The 18,468-nt window shown below is 37.2% G+C and overlaps 6 protein-coding genes across 7 annotated transcripts in view; 3 read left to right on the forward strand and 3 right to left on the reverse strand.

Moving 5' to 3' along the window:
- Nucleotides 1-3,874, reverse strand: part of LOC100631484 (GATS-like protein 2) — a 5,740-nt gene extending 1,866 nt beyond the window's left edge. The window contains exons 1-7 of one of the 2 annotated variants that reach the window (XM_003386015.3): nt 3,776-3,874; nt 3,567-3,713; nt 3,439-3,509; nt 2,876-3,066; nt 2,603-2,735; nt 881-1,028; nt 281-435 (exon numbers count right to left, since the gene is read on the reverse strand). In XM_003386015.3, coding sequence (XP_003386063.1) covers nt 281-435; nt 881-1,028; nt 2,603-2,735; nt 2,876-3,066; nt 3,439-3,509; nt 3,567-3,706 — 838 coding nt within the window. In that variant the 5' untranslated portion in view covers nt 3,707-3,713; nt 3,776-3,874. The other variant, XM_019995603.1, reaches the window with a different exon arrangement.
- A 187-nt stretch (nt 3,875-4,061) lies between these two features.
- On the reverse strand, nt 4,062-13,159 carry LOC100633002 (S-adenosyl-L-methionine-dependent tRNA 4-demethylwyosine synthase-like). The gene is made up of 16 exons (XM_019995601.1): nt 12,935-13,159; nt 12,818-12,880; nt 12,470-12,769; nt 12,228-12,327; nt 12,122-12,182; nt 11,766-12,073; nt 11,322-11,493; nt 11,006-11,115; nt 6,982-7,159; nt 6,427-6,562; nt 5,707-5,817; nt 5,472-5,540; nt 4,855-4,953; nt 4,587-4,643; nt 4,332-4,523; nt 4,062-4,230 (listed from the first exon to the last, which is right to left on the reverse strand). The coding sequence occupies exons 1-15, from the start codon at nt 13,073-13,075 to the stop codon at nt 4,359-4,361; spliced, it is 2,070 nt and encodes a 689-aa protein (XP_019851160.1). The 5' UTR covers nt 13,076-13,159; the 3' UTR covers nt 4,062-4,230; nt 4,332-4,358.
- On the forward strand, nt 7,428-9,041 carry LOC109581478 (2'-5'-oligoadenylate synthase-like protein 2). Its single transcript, XM_019995604.1, has 6 exons — nt 7,428-7,573; nt 7,659-7,776; nt 7,835-8,072; nt 8,112-8,169; nt 8,258-8,451; nt 8,503-9,041. The coding sequence occupies exons 1-6, from the start codon at nt 7,517-7,519 to the stop codon at nt 8,843-8,845; spliced, it is 1,008 nt and encodes a 335-aa protein (XP_019851163.1). The 5' UTR covers nt 7,428-7,516; the 3' UTR covers nt 8,846-9,041.
- Nucleotides 9,321-10,895, forward strand: LOC109581479 (uncharacterized). The gene is made up of 6 exons (XM_019995605.1): nt 9,321-9,426; nt 9,537-9,654; nt 9,708-9,942; nt 9,990-10,047; nt 10,096-10,289; nt 10,346-10,895. The coding sequence occupies exons 1-6, from the start codon at nt 9,370-9,372 to the stop codon at nt 10,680-10,682; spliced, it is 999 nt and encodes a 332-aa protein (XP_019851164.1). The 5' UTR covers nt 9,321-9,369; the 3' UTR covers nt 10,683-10,895.
- A 2,268-nt stretch (nt 13,160-15,427) lies between the features above and the next one.
- Nucleotides 15,428-16,091, forward strand: LOC109581480 (uncharacterized bolA-like protein C8C9.11). Its single transcript, XM_019995606.1, has 2 exons — nt 15,428-15,644; nt 15,731-16,091. Exons 1-2 carry the CDS (start codon nt 15,573-15,575, stop codon nt 15,920-15,922), a joined length of 264 nt encoding a protein of 87 aa, XP_019851165.1. The 5' UTR covers nt 15,428-15,572; the 3' UTR covers nt 15,923-16,091.
- On the reverse strand, nt 16,036-18,462 carry LOC109581477 (uncharacterized). The gene is made up of 4 exons (XM_019995602.1): nt 17,480-18,462; nt 17,358-17,432; nt 17,138-17,294; nt 16,036-17,084 (listed from the first exon to the last, which is right to left on the reverse strand). The coding sequence occupies exons 1-4, from the start codon at nt 18,207-18,209 to the stop codon at nt 16,103-16,105; spliced, it is 1,944 nt and encodes a 647-aa protein (XP_019851161.1). The 5' UTR covers nt 18,210-18,462; the 3' UTR covers nt 16,036-16,102.
- Between the last annotated feature and the right edge of the window lie 6 nt (nt 18,463-18,468).

Below are 18,468 nucleotides of genomic sequence, written 5' to 3' on the forward strand. Positions count from 1 at the left end.
GTAAATGATATTAGGCCTCGAATATTACTAATTTTTAATAAGCATTCACAGTATCATGATAGTAATAATTCATGTGTTAGTTAGTTGTAGAGGAAGCTTAGAAACTCAGGGATTTAGGATATAGCTGTTAAAAATAGACACGAACTTTAAATGTTAGTTTTTGTCCTTTGAATACTATTAGACCCTTGTGTTGTACCAGTAATTTAGCATTTGAAATTAATAGTATCAGCGAGATTGAATTTAAGGAAATATAATGATAATAGAATATAATTATACTTACCAAATCCAAGTGGTCCGTCTCCAATTGTGATGACTTTCCAATATGCTTCACTGCTGTACACGGAATCTTCCGGAAACTTGTCGATATCTCTGGCATCCAGTACCATTGATATGTCATCACTGATAATTGATAAGGAAAGGAAAACGTCATCTGACCTGTAACAACAAATTAAAGGAATCAAATACCACAAAGCTACTCACTAAAGTACAATGAACCATAATTTGACGATAATTACCAGCAAATATGCATATTTAGGGCACAAAACCTTAACAGACACACACTTTTAAGTTACAAAATTAAGGTATAATAACACATTATTCTTGATAGATTCACACTAAAATTAGGCCTCAAAATACTCTTCTATTACACTATTAGTACCGTATAACGCTTTATTTTGGCGGCACTTTATTTTGGCGGTTTTGCTAAAAAATTATAATTGGCGGTTTTTAATTTGGCTGTTTTTGTGTACACGTGCATTACTGAGTATGCGCATTAATGATTGGCAGTTTTAATATTGGCGATTCCGCTTGCAAACCGCCAATCGCCAAAATAAAACTCCGCCAAATTAAAGCATTATACGGTATATTAATTCCTCCTTACCTTGTATTGTAGAACATTAGTTGTAGGAGAGGTTGAGCTATTGATGGAAGAGTGGATGGTAGTATGGAGCAGACGTGAAACTTTGACGCTGTACACGTGAAAGGATGAGTGATGGACCGAGGGGAGGGTAATTCAATATAATTGAGATCTACGAGAATATAAAATAATAATAAATAATATTACGTGATTATGCACTAAAATGTAATTAATATGGAAATTTCTCTCCTGGGAGTTTTTGACAAAATTTGGCCAAAATCAATGAAATACAAAAATTCAAAACTTTTAAAAATGGACATACATGTAACTTGAAAAATTGAAGTCGGAATCAGCTCAAACTTTCTACACAGTATAAGGACATCAATATGTATCAGAAAATGTAATATAAATTGGGAGTGATTTCGGAGCCATTTTTTGGAAAAACCATGGACTATAGCCTTGGGTATTTTTCAGATTTTTGACGTTTTCTTAAAATGGCCGTAACCTGAAAAATTGAAGTCGGAATCAGCTCAAACTTTCTACACAGTATAAGGACATCAATATGTATCAGAAAATGTAATATAAATTGGGAGTGATTTCGGAGCCATTTTTTGGAAAAACCATGGACTATAGCCTTGGGTATTTTTCAGATTTTTGACGTTTTCTTAAAATGGCCGTAACCTAAAAAATTGGAGTCGGAATCAGCTCAAACTTTCTACACAGCATAAGGACATCAATATGTATCAGAAAATTTAATAAAAATTGGGAGTGATTTCGGAGCCATTTTTTGGAAAAAACCATGGGCTATAGTACAGGGTAATTTTCAGAATTTTGTCATTTTCTTAAAATGGCCGTAACTCGAAAAATTGAAGTCGGAATCACCTCAGACTTTCTACACAGCATAAGGACATCAATATGTATCAGAAAATGTAATAAAAATTTGGGGTGATTTTGGAGCCATTTTTTGGAACTTTTCAGAATTTTGGAGCAACATATATTCGTCATTTTTGACTGGCATATTATAAGAGGATTATGCTACAGTGTACACTGTAAGTGCATATAATAATATTCAATAAAATGAAGACTGACATCATCTAACCACAAAACATCAATTGTGACAGTAACATAGTTTCCAATGTGATTACGAGCCTTCCAACAGGAAATAACAAAAGTGTCTTAAATTCCACAGGAGCATACTCCCTGTATCCTCAATACAAGCTCCCTAGCCACTTTACTAATCCCTAACCATGTACTATATCCTCTGCTTCTTCCTTCCTCAATCTCTCAACGGAGTTCACTTGCAAGTATACACTCAGCAAAAAAACTAATTTGAGTATTGTATATGTAGCAAGACAAATTTCATAATTTTCGTTACTTTTTGTAACTAATTCATCCACCTTGTCCCCTCTTCCTCTCTCTCCCTCTCCCCCCCTCTTCCTCTCTCTCTCTCTCTCCTTAATTTCTATCGCAGGCTCTCTGTCTCACTCTCCATCCTTTTAAAATACTCTACCCACAAAATGATAATGCTCAAGGATGCAAACATAAAATCCTCTAAGCTTGCAAACACACACCTGCACATGAATGGTATACGTATTGATAGCCATTTAGAGGCCAGATAAAACCTGTCATGGCACTACCAACAAGAGAGTAAACCCTAAACCACATTATCACCATGAATATGTATTTTAAGATTTTAAACTCTTGTACATGTACACATATTTCAAAACCTCTCTCTCTCTCTCTCACCATTTTTTATTTGGTTGGGAACGTTATCGTGAGAGAAGTTTTCAATTAGTTGTACGTCTTGTTCTAATTCTGCTAACAGCTTGAAACATGGATGAAGACATGTCATAGCCTTGTATAGATCTTTCTCTTTTACCTAAAAGAGAGAGAGAGAGAGAGAGAGAGAGAGAGAGAGAGAGAGAGAGAGAGAGAGAGAGAGAGAGAGAGAGAGAGAGAGAGAGAGAGAGAGAGAGAGAGAGAGAGTGAAGGTAAATGAGAGTCAAAAGATGGTCCTACCATAACGTAATCCTCTTGATTCGTTGAGAGACAAAATACAGAAACCCCCTCATCTGCCAGTGGTCCTATGACGCTCGCCACTAGTTTTGATATTCCCGTCAGAGACCCAAAAGCTCCCACCTCAATAGTGAGCGGTCTCCAACTCTCTGGAGCTACTTGTAAGGCTTCGGAGCCTGGGAACTGGATGAGTTCTACGACAGGAGCAATAAAATAATAATAAAATAATAAATTGGAATATGAGATCTTGCTTCCTTTTATTAGAAAGGATATGGGTCTACATAAACAAGCAGTGATATAGTGGCTGATGCAATAACATATAACTAATACATCATTTGCTTCTACTGTGAAGTATGTGTCACAATATTGAATAGTGTCATGTTGATAACGTTTGTCAATAAAGGCCACTAAAGACTCAGCTATGCAGCACTCAACACTATTCTATGTAAATTTTGCAAGCAGCGACACCATTGCAATGTCCAAATATATCACAGTGTTGCTATTATAGCGCAAAGAGAAGCAAGTGTTCAAGTTTTTTAATAATGATAATGATTGCTACAGCGTACCTTTAAATAGTTCATTATCTAAAATGAGAGAATAGTCATTTTTAGTCTCAGTGAAACTAAAGAAATGATTCCTATCAAAAACAAAGCAAAGACTCATAACCAATTGCAGGAATGACTCTTTCTCTTACTGTCTGCATGAAGACTGCTGTCCCAGGAGCCCAAGGGTCATTTGGAGGAGAGGGTAAGTGAAAGACGGGAGGTCATCCTTCCCAATGGAAGCTATCCTCAGCTCCAGCGGTAGAAGGTGGAGGGCGGGCCGGACACTCATGGAAACTCTACGAGGAGAAAAGTTCATGATGGCTTGGGTAAAATAGCGAAGAGAAATGGAAGAGTTAACCTTTTATATGGAGGAGGCTTTGTAAACTGTGATCGCGTGTCTCCCTGTCGCTCCTATGGCATATGCTCCAGCGGATGTGAACATTTACACTTTGCCCTCAAATCGGTTTGGAACCGGTTTAGAAGTATGGAATATTTCAATGCGGTTTTAAACCGGTTTATCCGGATCAGGTAAGTGGCTCAAACCGGTTTAAGTACTGAAGCAGCTGTAATTTGTATGAGAAGCATGATGTGAATGAAAATTGGGCGTAATTTTCTGCAATTCTATAGAAGAATTTAGTTTCAGATTGTATTTTTATTACGATAATTATAAATCCCTTTATGGAACAAATTTTTAATTAGAAATTATGATGTTGATTCATTTTAAATTACAATAATGACAAAAAATTAAGTGTCTATCAGTGGATGAACATAGTTCTGGTTGAATCAGACCTATAGCTGCTTCACCGCACAAACCTAATTCAAAAATAAAAATATCTAAAATAATAACAACTAGCTCTTTTTGCAAGCAAAAATAACAGCACTCCTATTAATGCTAAAGTAAATCCATCACTTGCTTTTAATCAGCTAAAGGTAGGCCTCCATTAGCAGCCACTTTCTGCCTTTCTCTTGCTCTTCCTAGTCCATCTTGTCTCTCCAGGATCAAAACCTCTTTCAGCTGAACCAATGAGAGACCAGCTGGGAGTAACCGCCATGTAATCCAGTGCAGTAAAGGACTTTGAACCAGCAGTATCGTTATAATGAGTGTTCTAAGGATATTGAGAGACAGAGGAGGGAAGAAGTGATAGAATTGCTGCTGGTATATCAATTACTAGTTCATGAAACTTGTCATAGTCAATCCAAGTATGCCACTTCCCATCAATGAAAAACTACATAAAACAAAATGAAAATAATCAATTTTAAAAATAAGTACATGTACACATGTAAAAGACAATAGAAACGAGAGAATTACAACATAAAGTGTCTATTGAGATACATCCATTATTAGGCCAAGTGGTAATAACACAAAAATGTCTGTAACCAATAGAGTCTAGACTACTAGCCATATATGGTCGCGCCCTTATTTGGAACATCCCCCACCTTCCTGTGAGAAAGGAGGACACAGTTTGAGTGCTCGTGCTCACACGCCATTTCATAGTCAGGGAGGAGATCGGCTAGCTCTTTGACGAACGTTAGTACCTGTAAACAAACAGACAACAAAATAAACAACAAACAAACAAAGACACAACAATGACGTAATAATAATACAGGTACATTTAGATATACATGTACATATAGAACTGGGTCCATGTCACTGTAGGAATTAGAAAACAATCCTTAACTATCATAAACAAGGAAAAGACTAGTAGATTACTATAAACAATAATATTTTTAAAGCTGTATAAATATCCCCAAAATTGGTTCACATAAAAATATAATTATTTTAAGTAATAATATACTAAGATATGAAAGATAGACTAGCATTACTTGTGTGACCATTAGTTCAAAAGGTGAGCAGATCAAGGATTATATAATAATAATGAAAAGATGTGTTGATATACAAGACAGTAAATATTGACATGAATAAACTGAACACACACACACATACACACATGTATGTGAATACTGCTTAAAAGTTTGAGTCAACAATAATTGTGACTATACACTACATTCATTATACATGTACATGTACATGTATTTTTGCTCATAGACCGTACCTCATCATGCCATGGGACATTAGCCATTGTGAGGGAAGAGGCTTTGGACTCACCGCAATACGTCACACCCTAAAAAATAAATAAAAATAAAATATTAATATTCATGAGAATTATGGAGATGAAACTTTCTACGTAACATTATAAGGACATTGAAAAATGTAATAAAAATTTGGGGTCGTTTTAAGCTTATTTTAGTGGAAACTTTAAACCAAAGGATCTTTATAATGTTGATTACTTTTATCTCAATGAAATCAGGTTGTCCTAGGGACACAAGTTCAGCATATCCTTCCAGTTCATCAGTGTTCCACTGCTTGACCAGTGTTAACCTATACACGGTCCTCTGGCCCTGAACAATAAATAAATAAATAAATAAATAAAAATGATAATAATAATAATGATAATAATAATGATAATAATAATAATGATAATAATAAATAAATAAATAATGATAATAATAATAATGATAATAATAAATAAATAAATAATGATAATAATAATAATGATAATAATACTGAGGTTTTTACAAAGCTAATTAATGCAGAATAATAAATACATTTACAGTACATACCTAGGTTATAAGCATAATTGAATGCTTGCAAATAACTTTAATGGAATAATGACAAGTATGAAGCTATCATTAGCTCAATATAGCAGTGGGACGGGGGAGCTACGTAAGACAAGATTATGTTACATGTTATGTCTCCAATAAACATCAACACTCCACAATAACCAACACAGTAAATGATCTATTGTCATACCATAACCATTAGACTATTGTTATAACCTATATACTGTAGTACAGGGACTTTGGCCTGGCTTTGGAGCAACTTGAAAAATTTGTAAAAAAAATCTAATTTTGATTAAAAATGAGCTCAAACTTTCTACATAGCATAAGGGCATCAATATGTACCAAAAAATGTAATAAAAGTTTGGGTTGATTTTAAAGCTTATTAACCTTATCAGCTAAAGCTTTGAGACTATCAATGAAGCGGGACCAGTAGTCCTTGAACAACGGACGATCAATCTTCTTAAGACTCTCCTTAGTACTGGCATCAACACTAACATATAACTGAGTGACCGGACTTAGTGTTCTGAGAGGAAGAGAGAGAGAGAGAGGGAGAGAGAGAGAAAGAGAGAGAGAGAGAGGGAGAGAGAGAGAGAGAGGGGGGAGGGAGCAAAGACAAAAAATTAAAAATGAAATAAGCATAGGTATAGTATACTTTAGACCTGCCAGTACTACAGTGAGTATTATAATACTACAATACAGTGAGTAAAAGAATAAGTCCACTTAAAGCGGCCCCTAACTAACATACCATACATGCATATACATGTACATGTAGATTGAAAGGAACACCATCTTCAGATGAAAGTGAAAGATGTCATAGTTAACATAATGTTATATGAAACAGAAAGTCTTACTAGTAGATACAGTATAAGTATTGCAGCTGCAGCAATTCTTAACATTCTCTTTATTATTTAAATGTTACCTGGTGCCTGTTAGAACCGTTACCTTATAGCGTCAGGGAACTGAGCATTAGTGACTAGAAATGTTGAGATCTTTTTCTCGTGTAGTAACCCAATCAGTTTATTAATCTCTGGATACATGATGGGCTCTCCCACCAGCGAGAGAGCACAATGCTTGACCTTCATTCCCTCAGCTAGCCTCTCTCCTCTTACACCTGGAACACCTTAAGAGGGAGAGAGAGAGAGAGAGGGAGAGAGAGAGAGGAGGAGAGAGGGAGGGAGAGAGAATACAAGGTAATGGGGATGTGTCATTGTAATGCATGGGAAATTATTAATTATTCATGAGTAACTATTAATGCATTTCCCATTAATTAAATAAAATCAGACTATGAATAAAATTAACATGGAATTTCCCAGGGATAGTTTACAAGAGATGCTGACAGGCACTGCTTCATAGAACATAAGGACACAATGTAACAGCAACACTAAACACTAATGCACCGTCATGCTATGCTATATAACGACACACACTAGCTCAGTCTAACTGAGTCAATCAGTCTTCTACCAGGAATATAAACAAGATGGCTACTATAGACTATGCTAACAGATGTGTGGATGAGCTTGTGAGGACATTCCATGTAAGAGAAATGGAGTTAGAGTGTACTAGTTTGTAAAATTGAATGACCTCCCTAATGAGCTAATTCTTTCTATCCTTAACTGTAGCAATATCTTAAAGAGGACACAAGGCTGACTCCAGCTGAGATAATAAAAGGAGGTTCCTTAGGTCATGGTACAGCCATTCCTGGCGACTTTGATTTAGACTTGGTTCTCTACTCAAGAGGTATAGCATAACCTAATATTGACCATACCAGCTGGTTTATAAACCTTTTTCCCTCCAGATATTGATCCTGAAGTTGTGTTAGAGATTGGAGTGGACAATATTCTAGACAGGTTGGATGTCTTTTTGAGGAGAAGGTTGCCAGAAGCATATGTCCATGTCAAAAAGACTTCATTTTCTCTTCAATTTAAACTCAATGGAGTTATTGATGTTGATCTATTGCCCAGTCCATACTGGGGGGAGGACCCAGACCAATTCCATCGCTTCCTTGAAGACAAAGGAGAAAAAGAAAGAATGAAGTAAGTCTTAGAAATGTATGATTTTAAGTTTTCGCTTAGATTTTCTTGCAGTGCAGCCAAATGGCAGGTTAAGTTCTTTAAGGAGCAGCCAAATGAGGTGAGTCTTTAGTAACATGTAAACTATAATAATCATATGACTATCACATGACTACATACACTAATATCACATGACTATCACATGATAGGTGAAAGAGTACATTAAGCGTTTCAAGGCCTGGAGGAACCTTCACTGGCCAAAAGGACAGGATGCTGTAGGCAGGCCCAAGTCGTATCTCCTTGGACTATTGATGATAAGAGCTTATGAAAAGAGCAAAGACAAGAGCATCCAGTCAATAGAGAGAGAATTGAAATCAATGATACGCAATCACGAGAAAATAGAGTAAGTACAATGTATGTGATAATATAAAAAATGTCATTTATTTTTTGTTAGTATCAAGTGGAACGATGGCTATTATGACTGGACATATCGCCTCACAAGAGAAGAATTCCAATCTCTTCTTGGAAACAGATTCACTCTTATATCTTCATCAAACGGAGTAGATGTTGTTTATGACAACAAACAGCAACGCCAGCGTAATTATTACCCACAAAAAGTTCCTTCTATCCTTGACGTTGCTAATCCATTCAATGATGTTTATGTGAGTGGTATCGGTAATTATCATTGCAAGGACCCCCAGGGGTCGTTCCATCCAGGGACTGGGAAATGGTCTCCTCTTGTTGGAAAAATCGATACTTTTAGCCTCTCGAAGCCGCTTGAATATTACAACAACTAACTATATACATGCACAGTACATGCACATGTACTGTGCATCATTATAATTATAACACTACACATTTGCCACATTCATATAAATGTATACATTACATACTGCACATGTACACGAGTGACACTTTTAACACATTATATCAAATGTTTTGTATCTTTCAAGTTATTTTATGTTGCCTTAATTTAATAATAATTTCATAGAATATTCTGAAGTGGTCATTCGTGATTGTGAGCAACATAATATTATATAATAACTATTACTGAGTTTATTTTAACAAAATAATGAATTATTAATTATTCATGAGTAACTATTAATGCATTTCCCATTAATTAAATGAATCAGGCTATGAATAAATTAACAAAAAATTCCCAGGGACAGTTCATATGTCATGCTGAACAATGCTACTTCAAAGAACACTAAGACACAATGCAACACAAATGCACAATCATGCTATGATGCCATATGGTATATAAGTAAAAGCACAGCTTCAGTCTATCTGCCTGTCTTTTATCAGGAAGAATAGAAAGATTATGGCTACTATTAATGATGCTAACAGACACGTTGATGAACTAGTGAGGATTTTCCATGTAAGAGAAAAGTTTATCTAATAATACTACTTTTTAAGACTTCCTATATGTCTCCTGTCTTCTTACTTTAACTACTATCAATTGATTCAATTGTCTATCCTTAACTGTAGCAATATCTTAAAGAGGACACGAGACTGACTCCAGCTGAGATCATAAAAGGAGGTTCCTTAGGTCACGGTACAGCCATTCCTGGTGACTTTGACTTAGACCTGGTCCTCTACTCAAGAGGTATAATCCACTCACTAATATACCAGCTGCTTTATAAGCCTTTTCCCCTCCAGATATTGATCCTGAAGTTGTGTTAGAGATTGGAGTGGACAATATTCTAGACAGGTTGGATGTCTTCCTGAGGAGAAGGTTGCCAGAAGCATATGTCTACGTCAACAAGACTTCATTTTCTCTTCAATTTAAACTCAATGGAGTTATTGATGTTGATCTATTGCCCAGTCCATACTGGGAGGACCCAGACCCATTCCATCGCTTTCTTGAAGGCAAAGACAAAAAAGACAAAATGAAGTAAGTTTTAGAAACACACACTTGTATTAGTTTCGGATTTGGTTTAGATTTTCTTGTAGTGCAGCCAAATGGCAGGTCAAGTTCTTTAAAGAGCAGCCGAATGAGGTCAGTCACATGACTATCACATGACTACAATCACATCATATAATGTAGGTGAAGGAATACATTAAGCGTTTCAAGGCCTGGAGGAACCTTCACTGGCCAAAAGGACAGGATGCTGTAGGCAGGCCAAAGTCATACCTCCTTGGACTATTGATGATAAAAGCTTATGAAAAGAGCAAAGACAAGAGCATCCAGTCAATTGAGAGAGAATTGAAATCAATGATACACAATCACGAGAAAATAAAGTAAGTACAATAATATGTGATATTATGTGATATGTGTCATTAATTTTTTTTGGCAGCATCAAGTGGAATGATGGCTATTATGACTGGACATATCGCCTCACACATGAAGAGTTCCAATCTCTTCTTGGAAACAGATTCACTCTTATATCATCATCAAATGGAGTAGATGTTGTATATGACAAAAAACAGCAACGAGAGCGTACTTATACCCCAGCAGAAGTTCCTTCTATCCTTGACGTTGCTAATCCATTCAATGATGTTTATGTGAGTGGCATTGGTAATTATCATTGCAAGGACCCCCAGGGGTCGTTCCATCCAGGGACTGGGAAATGGTCTCCTCTTGTTGGAAAAATTGATACCTTTAGCCTCTCGAAGCCACTTGAGTATTATTAACAATAACGAATTACATTGTACATGTATTATTAAATACAGTATTATTTGCCATATGCACAAAACAATAATTTGCTGTATATACATACTCTAGATGTACATGAGTGACATACTTACATTTTAACACATTATCAAATGTTGAACTAACACACCACATGCATTAATTAGTATGTTCTATGTTTTTGTATTTTTGATTTCTTTAATAAAAATTTTACAGAATATTCTGAAGTGGTCATTCGTGCTTACCAGCTTATTTTTGACCCTCAACTACATAGTATATTACCAGTAATATTATTTATTCATAAAGTGCTGACACATGTACTTACCTCTATATTCCTTTATCATCTGATAATGGTTAGCCAGTGCTTCCTGTGCAATCCTCTCGGGACCATCCATGGGCCATACCCATTCCGTACCAACAGGATTAGTATGGTGTCTATAAATAGAAACATTAGCATGACGTAATAAATATGTATAAATAGAAATGAGTAGGAGGAGTAAAAGGGAGTTGTCCCTATAAAGGTGGACATTACTAAAACAAGATGACATACAAAGTCAACAAGATATCATGAGACTGTGGTCGGCATAGGAAGAAATAAACAAATTAGTGTGTGGGCGGTAGTGGGTGTGTTTTGTATGTACCTCCAACAAAACACGCATTTGTTGGCGCAGGCAAGACTGGGTGTGGTTTCCATACAGCGATGGCTCTCTATACCATAAAAGGAGTGTTTGTAACATCCGCCACGCCCACGTAACATTGATTTCGTCCAGCGGCACAATTTAACACCAGAGTGACTGCCAATGATACGATACCCTGGAGAGAGAGGGGGGAGAGAGGGGGAAGAGAGAGGGGGGGAGAGAGAGAGAGGGAAGGAGGGAAAATAATAAAAGAGAAAGAATAGAAGGAGAAAGGCCATGTAGTATGTGCTACACTGTACGTGTTATAAAAATCCATTAAAACTTTAAAAATCAAATCAAAAAACTTAAAACTCCAAATTGCTACAGTCTACATTATTAAATGTACTTCAAGTTAGATTACAGTGTGTGTAGTGATCGAGTCTTTTAAAATAAAACATAATGATCTACCTTGTTTTGTCAGTGACTGTCTGATTTCAGGTGTCACCATTTCTCTTTTCTTCTTTTCATTCTGTCTCTTATTATCAGCCGAAGCTTTCTTCATTTTAACCATCATATCTCCGATATCTTCAACATCAACCACATCATCTTCTGACCCCACCCCCTCGTCATCAGTACTGCTACCATCTAAATCTTCTTCATACGAGACGCCACGCAAAGACTCAGACCCATCCTGTCTGGACTCATTCCCATTCTGGTTAGAATAAAATTTTGAGTTATGATCCGAGGCTTTGGTTCTGTTCTCATCAGACTCATTCCTATTCTGTTGCATGGACTCATTCTCGCAATTCTGTTCTCGTTCTTACCTCAATCTCTCGAGTGACTCCAAAAATTGATTCTTCCAAGCAGCAAAATCGTTTGACAGACCTACAAAGCATTGAAAGTAATGTCATGTGACTGAATAGGCCACACCTCCGTGTTCACTCTGAGAGACGTTGGCATCTCCCAGTCCTAACTGGCAGACACTCTTAGCAGATAACTGAACCAACCAGTCAAACAGGTTTTTAGCAGCCTGCAATATAGGAGAGAGAATTAAAATATGTATGTACATGTACATTATAGACAACATAAAGTAAATTGCAACTTATGAATACAGCATTTAAAATATACACATGCATATATTAAGTATTAACATTATTAGTTGTTCCACTTACCATATTATAATGATCTTTATAAAGTGAGTTGCCACACCCAAACACGGCAAAACACAGACCAGAGAGAAGGGACTTTGATACTCGACAGTCGTCAACTGACTCTCTTAACCACTGGAAAACCCAGCGGGCGGAGTCAGGCGGAAACCCTTCACTATAAGTCGAGATTAAAAATACATACAGACTACGAGGGGAGAGTTCTGGGGTGGTGAATTCCTCGTCAGGATCAATATGGCTGACATCAGAGACTGAGCAATGAAAACCTCTTAATTTGATCTCACTCATTAACTGCTCAGCAAAACGCTAAAACAAAACATAATATAATGGACACAACTCCTTCAATAGCCTTACTTTCCCAGTACCAGTCTGAGAAGCATAAAGGACTCTAACTGAGAGCGGTCCAGTCCTTTTAACCTATCATTATCAGACATTATAAAAGGGCTAACATCATCAAATCCTTCTTCATACTTTACTGGGGAGGCTTGGTCTACGATATAACCAGTAAAAGGAAGCCAAGAGCACAATAGAACAGATGAACAGGAGTGAGAGGCTGATCTCTTTCGAGATATCGAGAAATACATCCACAAATAGGTAAGGAGTGGTAGCCATATTGATAATGGGACTACACGTGGGTTATAGCGTCATACCGACGCTTGGCTGGTACGGGGTCGGGGGATATTTAATACTTCGTAAAACCTCGCATACTCTCTCTGTAGTATTTCTTGTTTTTTGATGGGAATTGGTGAATGTATTTGGGAAATTATGAGAGCTATTTGATTGCCAAACAAGCATTGTAAAATAAATCAGTTTTGGTATTAATATGATGATAAATAACACAGTTTTAATGACAAACCATAGATACTATGGAGTCCATGGATAAGAACAATATAACAAGACTGCCGGGATATCTTCCAAGAGAACAAAATGGGTATAATTGAACAGAGAGTCACAAACACAACAATAATCATTATTAATTTAAAATGGCATCCATTGAAGAGTGAATTGCAAGAGCGTCGTGACGATTCAACGAAGACAGAGTCCCTGCGTTACTATGATAGCCATTCTCAGTAGATGTAGCAGACGAATAATGCGGTGGCCGAAACTCTGTACATGTCATGTACTTGAGATCAGCTCCAGCCTCTATTGTCCCACTTTCGCGTCTTTTGTTCCGCCATTTTATACAGCAGCAGGCAACACTGCAGCAGATAAGCCACAGACATGAAGTGAGGAGAGCAGTAGCTCCGGCTAAGGCTCCTAGTCCTAATGGAGTATAGAGAAAGGACTCTACGTCTTGGAGGAAATCACCATTGGTCGTGTTATTCATTTTAACTACAAAGAAGAAAGTGGAATAAAAACAATTACACTATTAGCTACAAGAGTCATAAACATGTATTTATACATAACAATTTCTTACACACAATTTCTTATTGTGACTTTATTATTATGCATAGGCATAATGAAAATTTTGTGATGATAACTTTTATCACATGTAAACATGCAGTCTACAATAGTGTTACTGTGGTTATCCAATATTGTGACAATGTTTATAGTAAATATGATGTTTTGTGTGTATATATAATTCAGGTACTTGTTTTTGAACTCGAAGCCAATTATTAAAGAGGATGTACACTCAGATGCTGCCAAAAATAATAACAAAATGAAGGGGAGACTTGCTGGCTGTCTAGGAAAATCTGTGGCCAAGTTTTAGGCGCTGCAGTCAATGCAAACTCCAATAATGGAAAGAATGAGTTCAAATAGTAAAGTCATTTTTGTGTTGTGTGCACTAATGCATAACACGACATTCTATGTCAATCACTGACAGGATGTTTGTCCCATTTTATGAACACATGCCAGAAAACATAAGCACATGCAGTGTGTGTTGCAACTATAATATTCAAATAGGATATTCTGACATCCTATAGCATGCATACTTTGAACTATCAGTAACAACTTCAAAGGACTCGTGGATCATTAAGCCTACCCATAAGATTTAGATAGTCCTTACTACTGTATAGATAGATAAGCATAAAATTACTTGGTTCAAATAGTGAGAGGATGAGAATTGTATCCTTGATCACATAATACATGTAGCATAAAATAAGTGGATCAAAGGCCGGACTATAAGATGTAACATGTACCAGTAATATAAAAGTTTGTTGTAATGCAGTGAGGCTGCATAGCATTCCATATTGTGCAGGTGTTACCAGTAGAGATGAGTCAATCTATCACTATGCTCTTAATGCTGTTGGGTAAACATTGACTGTATCATTAACCCGGTCACTCAGTTATTCTTATCAACACCATTAGCACTGCATGGGCAGCTAAGTAAAGTGCATGAGTAACTATTAGCCAAGATATGATCATGCGTCTTACATAAACAACAAACAAACCTATTGTTTTACCTAGAGCCTTAAATGGTAAATCTACCATCATATTTATAAACTATGTTTATTTACATGCATAATTCCCTATATTCTTTTTGTATACATAGGAGGACCCGGTTGGCATTGTTATTGCGGAACAAATGCAATAACAGCCTCCAGTAAATTAGATTAACAGTTACTACCTACTACACAGTCTTATACTGAGAGAATGAGTAGTACCAGGTGTCATGATTTAGTGCTAATAGGACAAGCCGTAAACTCACAAGCCACTACTAATGCATGTAGGCTATCAGTAGTGCATGCCTTAGTAATGAACAGTAATGGGTAGTGAATGCATGAATAGGTAATTATAAACCAGTCACACCACAACCACAACAAGCTGACAACCTCTAATAGCTAGCTAGTTCTCAGATGTATATAACACAATTTTATATGGTCTTAATTCACACTATAGCTAGCTAGCTATAAGGATGGCTCAGTTTTGGGTGACTTGGTTTTCAGTGATGCGAACTGATAAATAACACGCAGAATAATAGTAAATTTAGTACTAGTATATTTTTAAAATACTCACTTTAATGTGATTTCACAGAAATAGAAGGAAAGTCGGGTCTTCACTGTCTTTATGATGATTTTTTTGGCTGGAGCGACAACCTGCACCTCAATTTATGGCAGTGCGAGATTAGAGGGAGGGGCAGTCTAATTGTGACGTCACATCCGATAAAATGGCGGCCGAAACAGAGCTTGAGTTGGAAATAAAGAAAAAATTAACTGATCAGTTAGAACCTACACATATAGTAAGCTCTGTGATAACATATAATATCTAATAAGTTCTGTGGGTCATACACTTGGTTTTTGAGTAAATACTTGTTCTTTACTTCAGGAACTAAAAGATATTTCTGGAGGCTGTGGAAAGAGCTTTGAGGTATTAATCGTCTCAGAGAAATTCAAAGACAAGCCCCTTTTGGAGAGACACAGATTAGTGAACGGGATTCTTTCAGAAGAGATCAAACTACTACATGCTTTTTCACAGAAGACATATACACCAGAACAATGGCACAAAATGAACAATTAAATAATTATTACTATAATGTAACAGCCATGAGGGCAAAGTATATGTAATATATTACTGTTACTATTACCCCATGATGTCTGATACATGTACATGCGCAATCATTAAATTCTGGAATTAAAAATTGTACAATTTCTAATACAAAAATGGTTGATTTTTTTTAATTAAAAAATATTCAAGTTGTTATTTTTGATGAAAAACTGTCGTAATAGTACTTAGAAATTCATCACACTCGATTGATCTTACTAGCCTAAGAAAAGACTCTGACTGACAAAATCCAGGACCACGTCCAACCAGTAACTGAACTGTAGCATCAGACAGTAAAGAACACTGATGCAGCTGAGAAAACAAGAATAGAGGAGTGACGTTTTTGGGAGACAGATAAAGCATGAAGGACTCTTGTGCAGCTGTTAGCAATGAGCACATGAAGAACTGATTGGCAGAGATTAAGACACGTAGGAGATGCTTCCCTCTCTCTTGTCCCTCCTTCTCTTTGATAGAAGCCACAATCTCGTCGATAACTTCATCATCATAATGTTCATCAATGGCTTCCTTCTCGCTGACACGCCCCCAGCAATGAGAGCCACACCCATAAGCATGATGAACGAGAGATCTAAAGGAAGACGGACAAACAGAGTGAAGGCTGACTGAACTGTCGGTAGATTCTTTATAACATCCCGAGAGCATTACAGAAAAAACCTCCGAAGACTCCACAAGAACTCTCCTATGAACAGGGAACATGGTTCCATCATCAAGTATTATGCATGTGTCAAAAGGCCAGTGATCGAAATCTCTATAAAGACAAAGCGGGGAAGACAAGGGAGGAGGAGAAATAGTTCCGGCTTTAATTGGTAGTGGTAGCGTCGCTGAAGATCGTCTCTCTATTGCACTATGTCTCCTTTTCCTAGAAGGACACTTGCGATACTGACTACCAAGATACAGTAGAGTATCAATGGCCATTAACTGAGTAAGTGTTTCTTGGTCTGAGACTTTTGACGAGGGAAGGGGAGGAGAAGGAGTAAGTTCTTTTAATTCCGTATCTTCAATAGTTGAGGTGTTCTGGCTACAGCTGCATTGAGTGGTCAGCAGCTGACCTTTCGATAAGCAGAGGAGGTTATGGAGTCCGCCATATTCAGTGAGCATCTTGTGACAGATGGAATGAGACCTATTGTGAATACATGAAGACATAAGTTTAATGTACATGTACATGTAATGTACTTTTCTAAGAGGATGAGTCCCAAGCTTCCAGCCATTACGTCTCTCTCATCGCCTCTAAGGAGCATGTGAGCTATGACTCCCTGACCGTACGGTGACTCGGCAACTCTTGACAGCTTCTCTAATAACTGGACACAGAGATCCTTCACTGATTGACCCACTAATGGAAGAAATATTCGTAAAAATAAATAAAATTTAATAATACCAGACCCTTAAAACTAACCCCCAACTGGAGATTGGTCCCCTAATAATAAAGGTTGGTTCCCTGGTGCTGCAGTTTGGAAAGTAGATGAACTCCCTATGGAGATTAAAGGGTAAACTAACCAGAGAAGAGTTTCAACTCACCTCTATGCTGGACCTTCTCTGATAGCCTCATATTAGACAAATCTCCTATTGGAGGAGATGGGTAGCCCATAGCTCTTTGATATGAAGTAGATTGAGTATTACTGGTAGCAATTCTCCTGTCATAACTTGTAGCATTACATTGTGCATTAGTTACTCCTCCATTGTCATCAGTCATGATCATATGGTGGAACAACATTGAGGGGGCCAGCGTGACAAGACAGTCCTGGAAGCAGTGAGGATTAGAGAAGAGACGAGAAAGGACTTTAAAACAATGTCCATCCTTGAGGTTCATCGTAAGGTAATAGTCCATAATGACAGAGAGGACATCAACACTTGCTAGTATAGGCTGACAGTCGTGCAGATGAGAGACTCGAGAGAGAAGGAGCAAGACTTTTGAATGTGGCGAAGACGAATGATTCGATCCGATTTCATGGCTACTGGAGCGTTTGATAGTTTTTGATGGAGCGACTGGGCTGCACGAGGTAGGAGAAAGGAGAGAATCAATGAAGTTAGTGGGAACTGGCGATGATAAAGTATTATTAGCCTCTAACGCTGCCTGACAGCTGGGAGAGAAAGTCCCCTTTGATAATGGAGAAGTAGCAGAATAACTTGAGGCTTCGTCTTCATTTATGTTTAATAATGGTGAAAGTTTCTCAAATAGTGGGCTGTGAGCAAGATCAGTCTCTCTTGTAGGACTAAAGCTTCCTCTTCCTCCTCCACTGTCCTCCATGTTGTAAGGTGGTGATAAATAGTATAGTGAAGATGTGGACTCTTCGTCTGAAATCGTCCGGCTAAGTTTTTTAGAGGGAGGCTCTGTGTCTTTGTGATAAGTGCCAGTAGGAAGGTCGTTGTTAGAATTGGAAGGTTTTTCTTGATCGCTCAGTTTCTTCTTTGCTTCATTTTTCTTTCTCTTACTCTTCTTCACAATGGGATGCTCTTCCTCATTACAATCACTGGCTTCATCGAGTGAATCCCCTTCAATATCAACA

The sequence above is a fragment of the Amphimedon queenslandica genome, unplaced genomic scaffold, assembly GCF_000090795.2.
Source record: "Amphimedon queenslandica unplaced genomic scaffold, v1.1 AMPQUscaffold_13437, whole genome shotgun sequence".
Taxonomy (NCBI): domain Eukaryota; kingdom Metazoa; phylum Porifera; class Demospongiae; order Haplosclerida; family Niphatidae; genus Amphimedon; species Amphimedon queenslandica.